We start from the raw sequence: 13,425 nt of genomic DNA on the forward strand, positions 1-13,425 counted from the left end.
ACAAAATTCTGATGTAGAAAACTAACAGCCGAGTGCACAAAAAGTGGAATGAAGAATATAGAAAAGAGCATATATGTCTCTTGACACATTCGGGATTTTGTACTACTATTCAGCCTACCCTTTTAGCGGTCTCCTTTTCCCCTTCACGAATATTGTCAAAAGGCTTGGAATCTTGTTGTGTGAAGAATAAATCACAACTTGTTTAATGTGGCATACATTAACTCATTTCCCATCCGTACCGAATGCCTGGGATTGCAACCTTAAGCTACATTGAAATCGACCGAACAAGAGATGGAGAATCTTGGCTACATGAACACTGATATCTCATCTTGCAGAGATAAGTTCTATGTTGTTTTAGAATAATTTTTGCGTTGGCAAGTAAGGTAAATACTAAAGACCATTCATTTATAGCAGAAATCGATCGGTTTACAGATATGGTTGAACTCTCCACCACACAAAACACTAATTCCTAATACAATTTGCGATCATCACTGACAAATCAATCTTATTTTTCCTAATGCCAAATTCTAATATATTCTCTGATGTTCCTTCATGGTTCCACTTTTAGTGCTGAAGCTACCTCTTCCTTGTTGGATACCTTCAGCTCCACGGAATGTGACGACGGAAGATCTTGGCCCTTGTTGTAGTATTCATCTTTCTCTTTGCCCCACAATAGGAGGTATAAGCCAATGATAACAGTGACTCCACCTAGTATGCTGCAACACAAAAGTCAATCAACACTGATGAGCATATGATCCATAGCAGTGCCTTGATTCGGCATTTCGGATTCTTTCACTTCTTACCTGCCCGTATACAGTTTTTCACCGAACACAAAGTATGCTAGAACCGCGACTACGACCGTTTGAAGAGGATTAAACATGGACACAAAGACTGGACCTTTCTCCTTCATGCACCACAACTGAATGAAGATGAGGAGCCCAGAGCCGATAATTCCCTGCAATATACATAGCAGGGCTTAGTACTCGATTTCGAAAAGGGGAAAAAGAAGAGACAAGTAATGGTCATGAAGTTACTAACACAATATGTAATGGCCCAGAAATCGATTCCGAGCATGCTGATAGACCAAACACCCGGTTTATGTTGTACCAACACCGCAAAAACAGCGGATTGTGTTCCTCCGATGAAGCTAATCCACGCTGTAAGTGACAGCTCTGCTGGATATTTCCTCATGGTAAATGTCTGCGAAGGATTATTACATGTTTTCAAAAAAGTTGACAGATAATTATCACAATCACCTTTTAGTTTGTAGAGAATAAACAGAACCCGTTACCTGCATAATGTACCATGAAGACAATGTTATACAACTAGCTATTGTGAGGATTGACCCTTTAATCCAGTTCTCGTGAATAGAAAGTCTCCTCATGTGAATTGGAGTACCCCACATATTTTGCAGTGCTGGTCCTTTGTATAAAGTGATGATGGTGACCCCAACTAATGATATTAAGGTACCGAGGATTTTCGCCATCCCACGATAGCTCCTTACATCAACAACCTCCATCCTGCAATATTCAAGATCATTAATAGAATATTGTTCATGAAACCTCCTTTAACTGTTTATAAAACTTAAGGAATACTTATAGATTCCTAGTCTTGTACCTGAACAAGATGGCGATCAAAAAAGTCAAGGATGACACAGTGTTGTACACTGCCGAGACGAATGTCGGAGAAGTGCATCTCATACTTATGAAGAACGTGATGAAGGTTAAACATATCCTATTTTTTGCATCAGGGAGAGAAAAAAAAACAGGAAGAAAATTGTGAGTGCTAATTATTGATTAGCATTATATACAAGTGAAAAAGTAGCCATATATTGCCTACCCGAAGAGAGAAACCACAAAAATCTCCAAAAACATTACTAATGTCATCTTTGGCCTGGATTTCCTGCAGGAAAAAGTTGAACAAATTAGGCAGTGAATCTTCCCATGCCAATAAAAAAGATTAAACCAAGAGTTGCGGGAGTCATGCTGCGTGCGTGTCGAACCTTTCGATGAAATACGCTACCGGAAACATCAACAAGCCGGCTAGGATAAACCGATAACTGACATAGACAAAAGTGTTTAGGCCTTCATTGAAGGCAGCTTCTGTAATGAAATACACAATTGCAGACAAAATTTGGACTAGAACCATGCTTAGATGGTGTCTATATTTAGCAAAGTTGGCCATCAATGTGTATGCCATATCTTTTGCTTGTGTAACGATGCCCTTCGCTTATTACTCTTGGCTTATATATAAAGCGGGAAGGCATCTTGATACTGTTGCTGAAAATGATATAAAAATTCTATTACACTGTATATAGGTATGCTTGGGTGTTTTATCTTGTAAGCATCATTTTCCTCCACGAAAATTCTGGTGTACCTGTTTTTAATTAATGGCTGCCCCCAATATACAATGGGTTAGAAAATTTAAGAATGTAACGCGTTAAATACTTGTTAAGAAAATTTTACTGTGACTATGGTCTTACCCAGTTTGATGAAATTTATCTTTGTTTAAGCTATTAAATGGATAGATAAATGACATTCATGGTTAAAAATCAATAAATCTTAATTGTCTAGTTTCTTTCGACTAACGATCTTAAGTCTATCTAAAATTATAAAATTTAAATTCTATAAGTGGATGCTAAACTTTTTATATATATATATTATTAAAAATTGTTTTAACTGCTAATTTCACAAGTCTTACAGTGCATAAAGTGAATCCTAAACTTTAACAAACATTATTAAGATGATAAATATTGTATCTGTTTATTTTATATATTCTAAATATTTTTACAGACATTTTTCATTATGTTAACGGTACTCATAAAAATATTTTCACTATTGTTGTACCAAATAATTATCTATAATATAATTATATTATGTTATTACGTATAAATATATCTATATTGCTATGTCGAGTTGCTCATAATGTGGCTAGCACTAACAAATGTGTCCGTGCCCGGAGAGCACTGCCGATAACAACATTTATAATATATATATACAGAGACAGTCCGAGTGAGTGATGAGTTTATCTAATTCTTAAAAAAATTAATTTTTATATATTTTTAAATATTTTTTTTATATTTTCGATTGAAAATCTACTTTCATCTCTTAAAATTTTATAAATTTATCCTCCTTAAATTTTATAATTTTGCTCCTGTAACCTAAAATTATGCATCCATCCTATTAACTAACATTTTCTAATTAGGTGGGGGATATAAAGCAATTTAGCGTGGTACTTAAAACTCAGTTCAATACACATATAACTAACATAGATATATTACCTAACATTTTCCTCATAATTAGGTGGGGGATTTAAAGCAATTTGGTGTGGTACTTAAAACTTGTACATATAACTAACATATATGGCACTGAAGCTAAAGTATATTTGGCTGATTATGGAGAGTTATATACATTAAATCGTCAAGTGCGAGCTATCATAAATTGGCTACATATACAGCATACATGCATAACAAAACTAGAGAATCTTAGGTTTCTTTCAAGAAAAAAAAAAAGGATATGTATTGTTTTAGCTGATTATCATTATACTTCTCAGTGAAATCTGGTTGAAAACTGCAAAAAAATTGTGAACAAGAAGTAATCAGCTTTTCCATTGCATCAAGTGTAGTGGAAAGCCTATAATAATTTAACAAATAAGCAACAAAGAAGTTGACATATTTGACGCAAACATGGTAAAAATAAATGTTTTATTACATCAGGAGGATTAGTATGCTGTAAAAGGGACAGCAGCAGACGTTGAGTGTGATTCATTGTAATAGGTATTTTAGGTACAGATGTCGCCTAGGAAAGTGAATTGTGATGGAAGTTGGAGAACCACCATCGTAGTCATTATTATAATCTTAATAGTGTTAATATTCCTCTAATCTCTCCCCACCACCATTTTTTTTTCTGGACAAGAATATAACCTCTTGGCGCTCTCTCTAACCTCAAAAATTGCTTTTCACTGATTCATCTTTTGATTTGATTTGTTTGTCCATTTCTTCTTATCTGGGTCTAGAGGTTTATTCGATATGCAGCGAGTTCGAATGCTGTGTTACAGTATCAGCCTGTGGTTCTACATGTTTCATACACCATAAAAGGCCTGCGTCCCATAAATATTTTTGTCGTGGTTACGAGTCCAAAGGGAAAGAAAAAAAAGGGACAAGACTTAATTTGTATGAGTGGAATGTGTGGTTGGACATTGCACATCATGTCAGTAGACTGAGTAGAGGCACTTTCAATGTCTTGTTCATGCTTCTACTGTTGCGATATGCGAATTCATCATTTACTCTAGCTTAAATTGCTTCCAGAAGGAAGCAATGACAAGGAAGTAAATAGATTGATTGTTGTGCCATGGACATGGAATACCATTGGACTAAAAGCTATTGTCTTACAGTGCATAAAGTGGAGCTGAAATCCAAATTGTTTCACTCTTTTCAAAGGAGGAAAGAATATTAGTCAAACTTTGGTTAAAACAATCTATATTTAAATATCTGAAAAAAGTCACTATCTAATCAATACGGGATTAGTTTTTTTTCTTCGTATTACTCGTATTTCTTCCACTTGCGTAAAGAAGTATAATCTTTAAAAAAAAAGGGGAAAAAAAGAAAAGAAGGAATAACAATAAATTAATCGCTTAAGTACTAATATATGTCAGAATTAAACGAATATGTAGTGAAATGAATTGTTCTTCTCTTTAACAAGTGAACGAATCTTGATTTTGTTAAAACAAAAAATTAATTAGGATGCCAAACCCCAATTTTACATAAACATGCATTTGGTCCATTATTGATTTATGGCCAACCATCTGAAGTTGTAGTCGTTCTCCAACAACATATTTCTTATCATATTTGTACTGTAATTCTTCTTTAAAGTATCTTGACAGATTTAATATATTCATTTTTATAAAAAAAAATGGACCAAATAGAATGTTCATCATGTAGCTTAACATGTGACCTTTAACCTTCTTATCATATTTCTTAAATTTGACTTTGGTTAAGACCTCAACATCACAATCTTCAATATTTTTGACGATAAAAGAATTGAATAAGACATAATTTACTCCAAATTACTCATAGAATATCATCGTTAAATAATGAAGAAGGAATATGTCACACCCCAATTTAGGAGCTAATTTTACATTAATCTAAATTAGGATTTCATAGAAATTCTGAACAATTGATAATATGGGAGAAAATTAGAAGACTCAAGGAGTAATTATAATTATAATTAAATTAATTAGTCTTAATTTATGATTATATATTAATTATAACATAAATATTATAAGAATCTATTTATAAAAACAATGAATATAAATTTAATTAAAACTTATTAATTTCATTAAAAACTATTTATAACTTCTGATATAAAATTTAAATAATAAAAAATATTAAGTAAAAGACTATATTTAAAGGTTTTAATAGGTCGCAAACGAACTGATTGTTCAACGAATCGTTGCTTATTTATTAAACAAATGAACATGAACAAGATTTTATGTTCGTTTAATTAAATGAACGAATCGTGAGCGTTTGGTAATTCATTTGTTTATGTTCATTAGGTTATGTTTGTTTATATTCAACCCAATCTCCAAACTCGTTTACAATATTAAAATCTAATAAAATTTAACCTTAAACGCATTAATATTTTAAAATCCAATTAAGTCTAAATCCAAATTAAAAATATTCAAATCAAACGAGCTACATTCATTAATGAACGAACACGAATAAAAAAATTACGTTCATTTAGTTATTCATGTTCATTTTTTTATTCGATTCCTTAAAGTTAAGTTCACATGTTCATTTTTTATTCGAAAGTTAAACATGTCATCCGTCTTCGTTCATGTTCTTTCGATTCATTTGAAGGCCTACGATTTTTTTGGGGGGATGTAAACGAGGTGAAATTAGTTTCTTGGCAAAACCCACGTCTTCCTCGTTTCTCGGAAGTGAATTAAATTTATATATGGTTCATGGTTCTACCTTACTCCACTGGAAGCTGTCTCCTTGTCAGCAACCATTATCCCATAAAAATTCGAAGATGAAGACTTTTCTCGATCCTTGCCCCACAAGAGCAGGTATGTTAACCAGGAATCCACCAATAATGCGTTAATCATTATGTATGTATACGTTCCAAGTTTCTCTATACTTGTTTTTAAATGAAAACAGTGTTTTACATACTCTTTCACCACCCAATAACAAAACCTGCACCATAACCGTTTGAAGCGAGTTAAACATGCATGGCCGCTCCTTCCTCTTTCGTGCACCAAATATGAAGTTAGAGCATATTCCCTGGCATTCAAATTTCATGCACCAAATGTCGTTCAAACTTGCAGTGCTTGTTAAGGGATGAACAGTTTCTGTTTTTATCATCAATGGGGTAAAATAAGATGTAAATATTATTGTTCGAAATCTTCGAATCTAATTGCAAACTGTTTCCGTAATCATAACAGTAATGTTAAACACTCAAATCTTAAACTAAACTTTTAAAAATATTTTTTCAAAAACAATGTTAAACTAGTCCGTAGTCTTTTTAGATTTATGTTTAAGGGATACATGTTTACTTGTTCTCGATGTTAAATGTTACCTCTTACCTGATTTATTTCATGCTGTTATGGCTTTAATTGTTTTTGTGTTTACAAACTCAAAAGCATGTCCCCATGCTTTCTGGAATTATAATTAAACTTTGTTTTTCTTCCCTTTCTGTTTGTTTGTTTGTTCATGGATATATAGTAATGCCAATGCAGTAGCAATCAGTGTCGTGCTCAACAGCAAGATAAGCTTTGTGTGACCAAAGTGTGTATTAAAACAGTAGAGATTTAGTATCATTTTAGGTTATGATTGCTTTTGCACTGTTTCCAATTTGACAAACCCTTTTCATTACAGTTTCCAGGTGTGCATTATTCCTGCAAGAAAATATTAATCCACTTCTTCAACAGCCAACAAAATTTCAGGCATTATCCCATTTCTACAGTACAGAAGATCATGAGAGAAACCGACTTAGAAGGCTATCTTATCCATATTCAAAAGGTGAATGACTGCCTACAAGTATCTTCTACGTGTCCAATACATATATGTTGAATTCTTTTTTAAAAAATTCATGTATTTCTTGAACACCCGTATTATTTTTTTTTGTTGCCCTCCCGGTTCTAAGGTTTTACCTTGACTAATCCGGACCAACACACCTCGCACACTTAGTTTTGGTGAGTGACAACATAGATTTTATGCCTACAGAAAGACTCGAACTCGAGACATTGCTTAAGCGATATCAAACTGCTTACCTTAAACACCTATTTTTCATAATTGATATTGGTTAAAAAGAATTTTATATATTAATCTTTGAAATTCAAACTTCAGCCCTGCTGATTAGCTGTTATCTCCACTCGTTTAAAGAGGAGACAAGGAGCAATTTTGAACCAATTAAGTTTGATAATAAGTTGAAATTATAGATTCTTCTAGCTGTTTGGTCTTTTCTCACTCCATTAGGAGCAGATAAGTGGGACAGAGAATTATTGGTGGTTTGGTTTCAACCACTGCATTCTGGCTATCTTAAAATATAGTTTTTTTTTTCTTTTGACGAATTTCTTTATAAGACAAAAGGAGATCTGCACCAGAAATTAATGCAATTATGCATCGGATCCAACTTGTTATAGAGTTCTGTGTAATGTAAATTCCTTTTTTATTCCCCATTCTCATCAGATATTTTTATAAATTGCAGCAGAATCAGCGGGGCAGTAGTCTGAGTAAGCTCCAAGTCATATATGACAAAGCTCCTTATTAGTTGAAAATTTTCAATGTTGGGTATATTTTCATTTTCATAGTAAAATCCCACTCAACATTGTTTAATAATTTCTTTTCACCTTTACGCATGGGTGGTTAAAGGTACAATAAAAATACTTCATGTAAAAGGGAATAATAATGATATTAAATGAAACATTCCGCCATCTTAAAAAGGATTTACATTCTTCAAATGTCATCACCACGTCGGAATGAAAAGGCATCACCGACTATTCCTTGTTAAAATATATCTATCAAGATTCGGACATTGGAATCGAGGCAAGTGGGGTGCCCTAGGTCTCGGTCTCGGCCTCAGACTCGGACAGTAAGCACAAGTGATCACGTAAGAAGGTGATAATATTATAATATTCTTTTAACTGGCCACCGTTAGAACACAAGACACCGAATCCAGTTTCTTGTGTGGCTGGTAATAACAACATCAGATACGTGGTTTTTATGGGATCGAACATTGTAAGTCACGTTTGCTCGGCATCAGTCTCCACGGTTTTATTAAATACAATGAGTGGATGTCAGTATCTATCGGTTTTTGAGAGAATCCCATTCCTTTTGTCTGATCCTGCGACTCTATAAGAGTGATGGTTCCTTCAGGTTCCAAACTATCCATTTTCTACCCACGGAATCATATAACATATATTCCATGCTTTCAGACTTTACGTGTGCTTTGAATATTTCTAATCAAAAGTCGGCTTACATGTGTTTGAATGATTTTTTTAAGACAGTTTTTCATAGTTCATTTAATTTAGTACATCATTCGCACTAATTCTGTCAACAATGTCACGTACGCATGCTAAATGAGCTTTTACATTAAACATTATTTGATAAAATTAATCGGCACGAACCAAGCGACCTTAGTGATTTAGGGACTTATTATTATCTCTAGATTTCGGGTTTGAGCATCGACAATAGTATGATCGTCCATTTTCAATTAGTTGAGAGTATTTAAACATATACTACCTTGTATTCACCCCAAATTTATCAACAACAAAAAATTAATCAAGTGATATCGATAATTAAAAGGATGATTGTCATTTTTAGAGGTTTTATATTTGAGCACTACATATATAATATAAGATTATTTGAACATTTATTATCAATTAGGGTTTGGAGCAAGCCCAGATGAAGTGATGGCCATAAAACATTGCCAGGTAGTGAAACCCTTGGGTTCCCTAAAGGCTAAAGCTGTAAAATGAATGGCCCTTGCAATCTACAGGTGGTGCAAAGTTGTGGAAACCCACTTAAGCGTATCACTCACTTACTACTTAAATTAAAGGGGTGATCTGATCTTTTAACGTATCAAAGGAATATGTCTATTTGTTATTTTCAACAACACTCTTGGTGCTTGACTAGGGATGATAAAAAAAATTGAACCGAAAGCGCTTTGATTCGGATTAGATGATCGAATTTGAATTTTAAGAAATTGATCTCGGTCTGAAATTATTATAAAAAAATATCCATTTATATACCGCTATTATTCGTCGGCTTGTTGGGATTTCCTCACCAATTTTATATCTCGATCCGATCATACATACTGTCGGAACCATCTTTCGGTTGAGTCCGGAATTGGGTTTCGACTTGAAAAATGGATTGGAGTCGCCACCGATCATTTATTTAAAAAATAAATAAGTTGACCGGATACCTTATTTCTTACCTGATCTGCGTCTTACCAGTGGTATGTTAGATTCGGGAGTCGGTTACAGTCAAGGAAGGGCTAGCACTCTTAAACTGCCCTTTCAGTACTATATAATTTCCAGTTGTCTTTAATTAAGAAAGCCATAAATTTAAATTAAAATATAAAATAACGATCCAAATTACTTACCCTTAATGGATTTAAAAATGCATCCTTAAAAAGTTAAGAGTAGCGTTAAGTAAAGTAAAATAAATAAATTTGGCCAGCTGAAATCAAGTAACAAGAAAATGATAAAGGGTAAAAAAAAAAGGAAAATAAATAACAAAAGATAAACGCACAACGCAACGTTAAACAAGTATAAAGAGTAATAATAATCCTAATAAAATAAATACGCTATATAAAAAAAATGAAAACCAAACAAAATTAATTAAAGAAAAATGGTAATTGAATAGAATAGGACACAGGACAATAATAAAACATATGTATGGAAAAGAAAAAGAACAAATGAAAGAAGACATATATAGAATAAAAAGATAAAGCAAATGGAAAACTAAAAAAATTTACATATATAGTACGAAGTAAATAACAAATAAAATCAAAAAAATAGTATTATAATAGACGTATAGATAAAATGATAATGGTATACATATGTATATATAGTGGTAAAATGCAATAGAAAAATAATTAAAATATACGTGTAACAAAAAAGTTTATAAACTACTAAATATATATATATATATATGTATAACGATATATAAAACACAAAAAAGGGGAAAAAGTAATATACATATATGATATCATAATAATAATAAAATATATAATAAAACTTAATATATTAAATAATAGAAAGGTAAATGAATAAATAAAATTAAAGTAATTGGCTTTAACCGGGGGCCAAATTGAAAATGTAAACAAATCAAGTGTCCAAATTAAAAGCAAATTGGAGTTTAAAATCAATTTTGGGACCAAGATGAAAGTTTCTAAAGTCAGAGGAGCCAAAAGCGCTGTTTACTCCTGATGAAACAGAAACACGCGGATCCTGAGGGTTACTGGGTCGGGTCGCGCTGGTCACTCAACTATAAATGCTAATTTTTTTAAAATCTTCATTCACTCTTCTTCTCTGGCCGAGAGCTCCCCCATCCCTCATTTTCTCTCGTCATGACCGTGTTCTTCAAATAACCCAGAACCAGCTGTGTGCGCCGCCTCGCCGCCGCCGTTAATCGGCGGCAAAATTAATTTTTTGTTTTTTTTTTCAAAAGCTATCCTCTGTTTTTTTCGAAAATCCAAAGATTTTTAAAATAAAATGCCTCCAGGGTGTGTAGATCTAAGAATATCTCTCGGAAAAACGCCCCTATTCATCGGTCAGGAATGATTTCTCGGGGTTTAATCTCAAGGAAATATCAACATGCAAAGAGGGAAGGCGAACGAACGAAGGTGAAAAAAATATGCTACCTCTTTTATTTCTCTCAAGACTTGCTACAAATGCTTCGATGCCACTATCTACTTGCTCGTATTTTTTAGAATTTTCGTGAGTAATCCTTGTGTGTGTGAGTGTCTTAGTTACATGTAATTTATAGCCTCAGATTTGAAGAGTCATGTTCCGATTATAATGCTTATTTGTTGGTTTTGTGGGTTGCTGGTGAGTTGGTGAAGAGTGGGGGCGATCCAGGGTTTCTAAAAACCCTAATCTTCTGCGTGGGCTACTTTGTTGGGCCACTTTTATTTGTGTGTAACGGATATGGCATTACAAAGTAAAGAAACTGTATTAATATAATAATAATACCATACATATATATACTATATGATGTACACAGTGCACGCTAAAATATGTAACACGCATATATTGTATAATATATATAGTTATAAGCAGGACGAAATTGTGTGTTTATATATATATATATATATATAATATAATTATTGCTAAATCAACTCGACCGAGTCGAATAGAATTATAAAGCTTTGGGTCGGGGTAAAATAGCCTTGCTTACTTAAAACCCTAACCAAAGAAGTCTTGTTGATTTAGTTACTGGCCTCGAAGGATTCTTTAAGCCCTTGAAATTACAGCCCAAGCTCGCTACCTTAATAAACTAAGTGAATGACATGAATACCCTCAACCTTGGGAGTTAATAAGGTCCGTGCCACTGTATCACCTTATCCTAACCTACAGTATCTTCCGCCGTGGACGCTTTCAAGCTCGTTGAGAGTCCATTACCACTTGTACTCTCAGTTTTCTTTCTTTGATTGCAAACCAATCCGCCTCTCTTTTTTGTAAGTATTTTAGTTCACCTCTTCTTTTAATCCATCTCCATCAATTTATATCAACTTGAAGAAAAAACCACCCCTTTTCAGTTTTTTAATGCGATTCCTGTCTGGGTTTTTAATTTAAAGTTGAACTTTTAGTAAAAATCTTAACTTTCTTGGTTTGGTTTTGGTGGAAACAGAGTAGAATTCTGAAATTTGTAGAGAACTATAGTCAGTGTTATGATGAGAACTGGATATCCTCGAAAACCGAAATTGTCATATTTGGAATTAGATTAAATTAAGATGAACAAGTAATGCGAATGATTTTGGAAATTCAAAAGAATAGTATTGACGTTGTAGTAAGTAATCAAGCTGAAAGTGAATGAACCCGCGCTGCCCATACAAGCTATGACATTCTCACTCAAAGAATGCCCATACAGGCCGTATTTTCAGTTGCATTGTATTTATCGCAATTGCGCAGACATAATGGATGCTATTGCGGCACCATTACCGCTATATAGCCGCCTCCATTCTAATAGAGGACTGCTATTTAAATTCCTAGTATTTGAAAGTGCTGCTGTATTCTGTATAATGTAACAAAATCATGCGAAGCTACTGTGAATGTAAGGTTAAGTAAAAGTGGGATGAGATGGCTCCTCCAGTGGTTGGATTTCAGTTAACCTTTTCCCATTCAAAGCATTCTGAACCCTTTTCTTCAACTAAGAGTTCATCAGATTGTTGGGAATTGGAAAGGTTAAGTGCGACCTTTAAAAATAGGAAAGATTTCATTTGTGTTTAGGCTTGTCTGAATCCCTAAGCCCTGTAGATGTGCATCCCTTCAATTCCCTTTTCTTGTATACTTGCTAACTTCAAACTTGGAGTTTCTGTTTTCGTACTTGTAATGAGCATAGGTCTTTTACAAGGATTTAGGTTAAGGCAGGCGGGACATTCTCTTGTAACTGCAATGGCTTCTTGATAATCTCTCTTCAGTTGGATATATGACTCCTCTTGTTTCCGAAGAACTTGTTGAAAGGTGCTCTGATTTTGTTATGACTGTTATATTGCAGGTAAGCCTATTTATCTTTGTATCATTTGGTTTGTTTTACTTAATTCTTTATGTTTTCTCTTTCATACAATATGACACTGTACCTAGTCTAAGTCCAGCATCTCTAGCAACGTCAAGAATTGAAATTCTTCAAGCAGACTTGTAGGCAAGCAAATGTTACCGACTCATTGAATAAGTTTTCCTGCGAAAGTTTCATTACGAGTTTTGATAAGAAACATGTAAAGAAAGATACATCGAGGAGAAAAGCTTTTGGAGTTTCATAATGTTAGAAACCTAATTTTGCATTGTTGTCCAGGGAAAATTTTTACAAGAAAAAGTTCTTGCATTTGCATATTGGCTTCAATTCAAGTTGTAGGTATTTTCTATGATTTGACGGCCTTTTTTTGGTCAATTTGATGACGTTGAAGAACAAAATCTTTTATTATGAATTGCTTTAGACCTAATTTACTTTCTATTATTTTCCTAGCGTTTGAATCGTGGATGGTCAGCCAAATCCTGATTCTCTAAAACTATAGAAGTGCCCCCTTGTTTTTAATTTAAATAATCCATTAGGTCTGCACGAACCAAGCGATCTCGGTGGTAACTGGTAAAGGAATTGTTGATATTCCTTGAGGTCCCAGTTTGAGCACCAAGAATGTCAGCATTCAATGTCAAATGGTAAAGAGTTATCTATAAACAGATACTGACTTGTACTTATCTCATATT

General features: G+C 33.5%; 1 protein-coding gene across 1 annotated transcript; it reads right to left on the reverse strand.

The window, feature by feature from the left end:
- Nucleotides 1-478: 478 nt before the first annotated feature.
- Nucleotides 479-2,219, reverse strand: LOC120158202 (WAT1-related protein At4g08290-like). The gene is made up of 7 exons (XM_039169097.1): nucleotides 2,003-2,219; nucleotides 1,840-1,902; nucleotides 1,618-1,734; nucleotides 1,292-1,520; nucleotides 1,039-1,200; nucleotides 804-955; nucleotides 479-716 (listed from the first exon to the last, which is right to left on the reverse strand). Exons 1-7 carry the CDS (start codon nucleotides 2,197-2,199, stop codon nucleotides 551-553), a joined length of 1,086 nt encoding a protein of 361 aa, XP_039025028.1. The 5' UTR covers nucleotides 2,200-2,219; the 3' UTR covers nucleotides 479-550.
- Nucleotides 2,220-13,425: the final 11,206 nt, after the last annotated feature.

The sequence above is a fragment of the Hibiscus syriacus genome, unplaced genomic scaffold (genome assembly GCF_006381635.1).
Source record: "Hibiscus syriacus cultivar Baekdansim isolate YM2019G1 unplaced genomic scaffold, ASM638163v2 tig00111309_pilon, whole genome shotgun sequence".
Taxonomy (NCBI): domain Eukaryota; kingdom Viridiplantae; phylum Streptophyta; class Magnoliopsida; order Malvales; family Malvaceae; genus Hibiscus; species Hibiscus syriacus.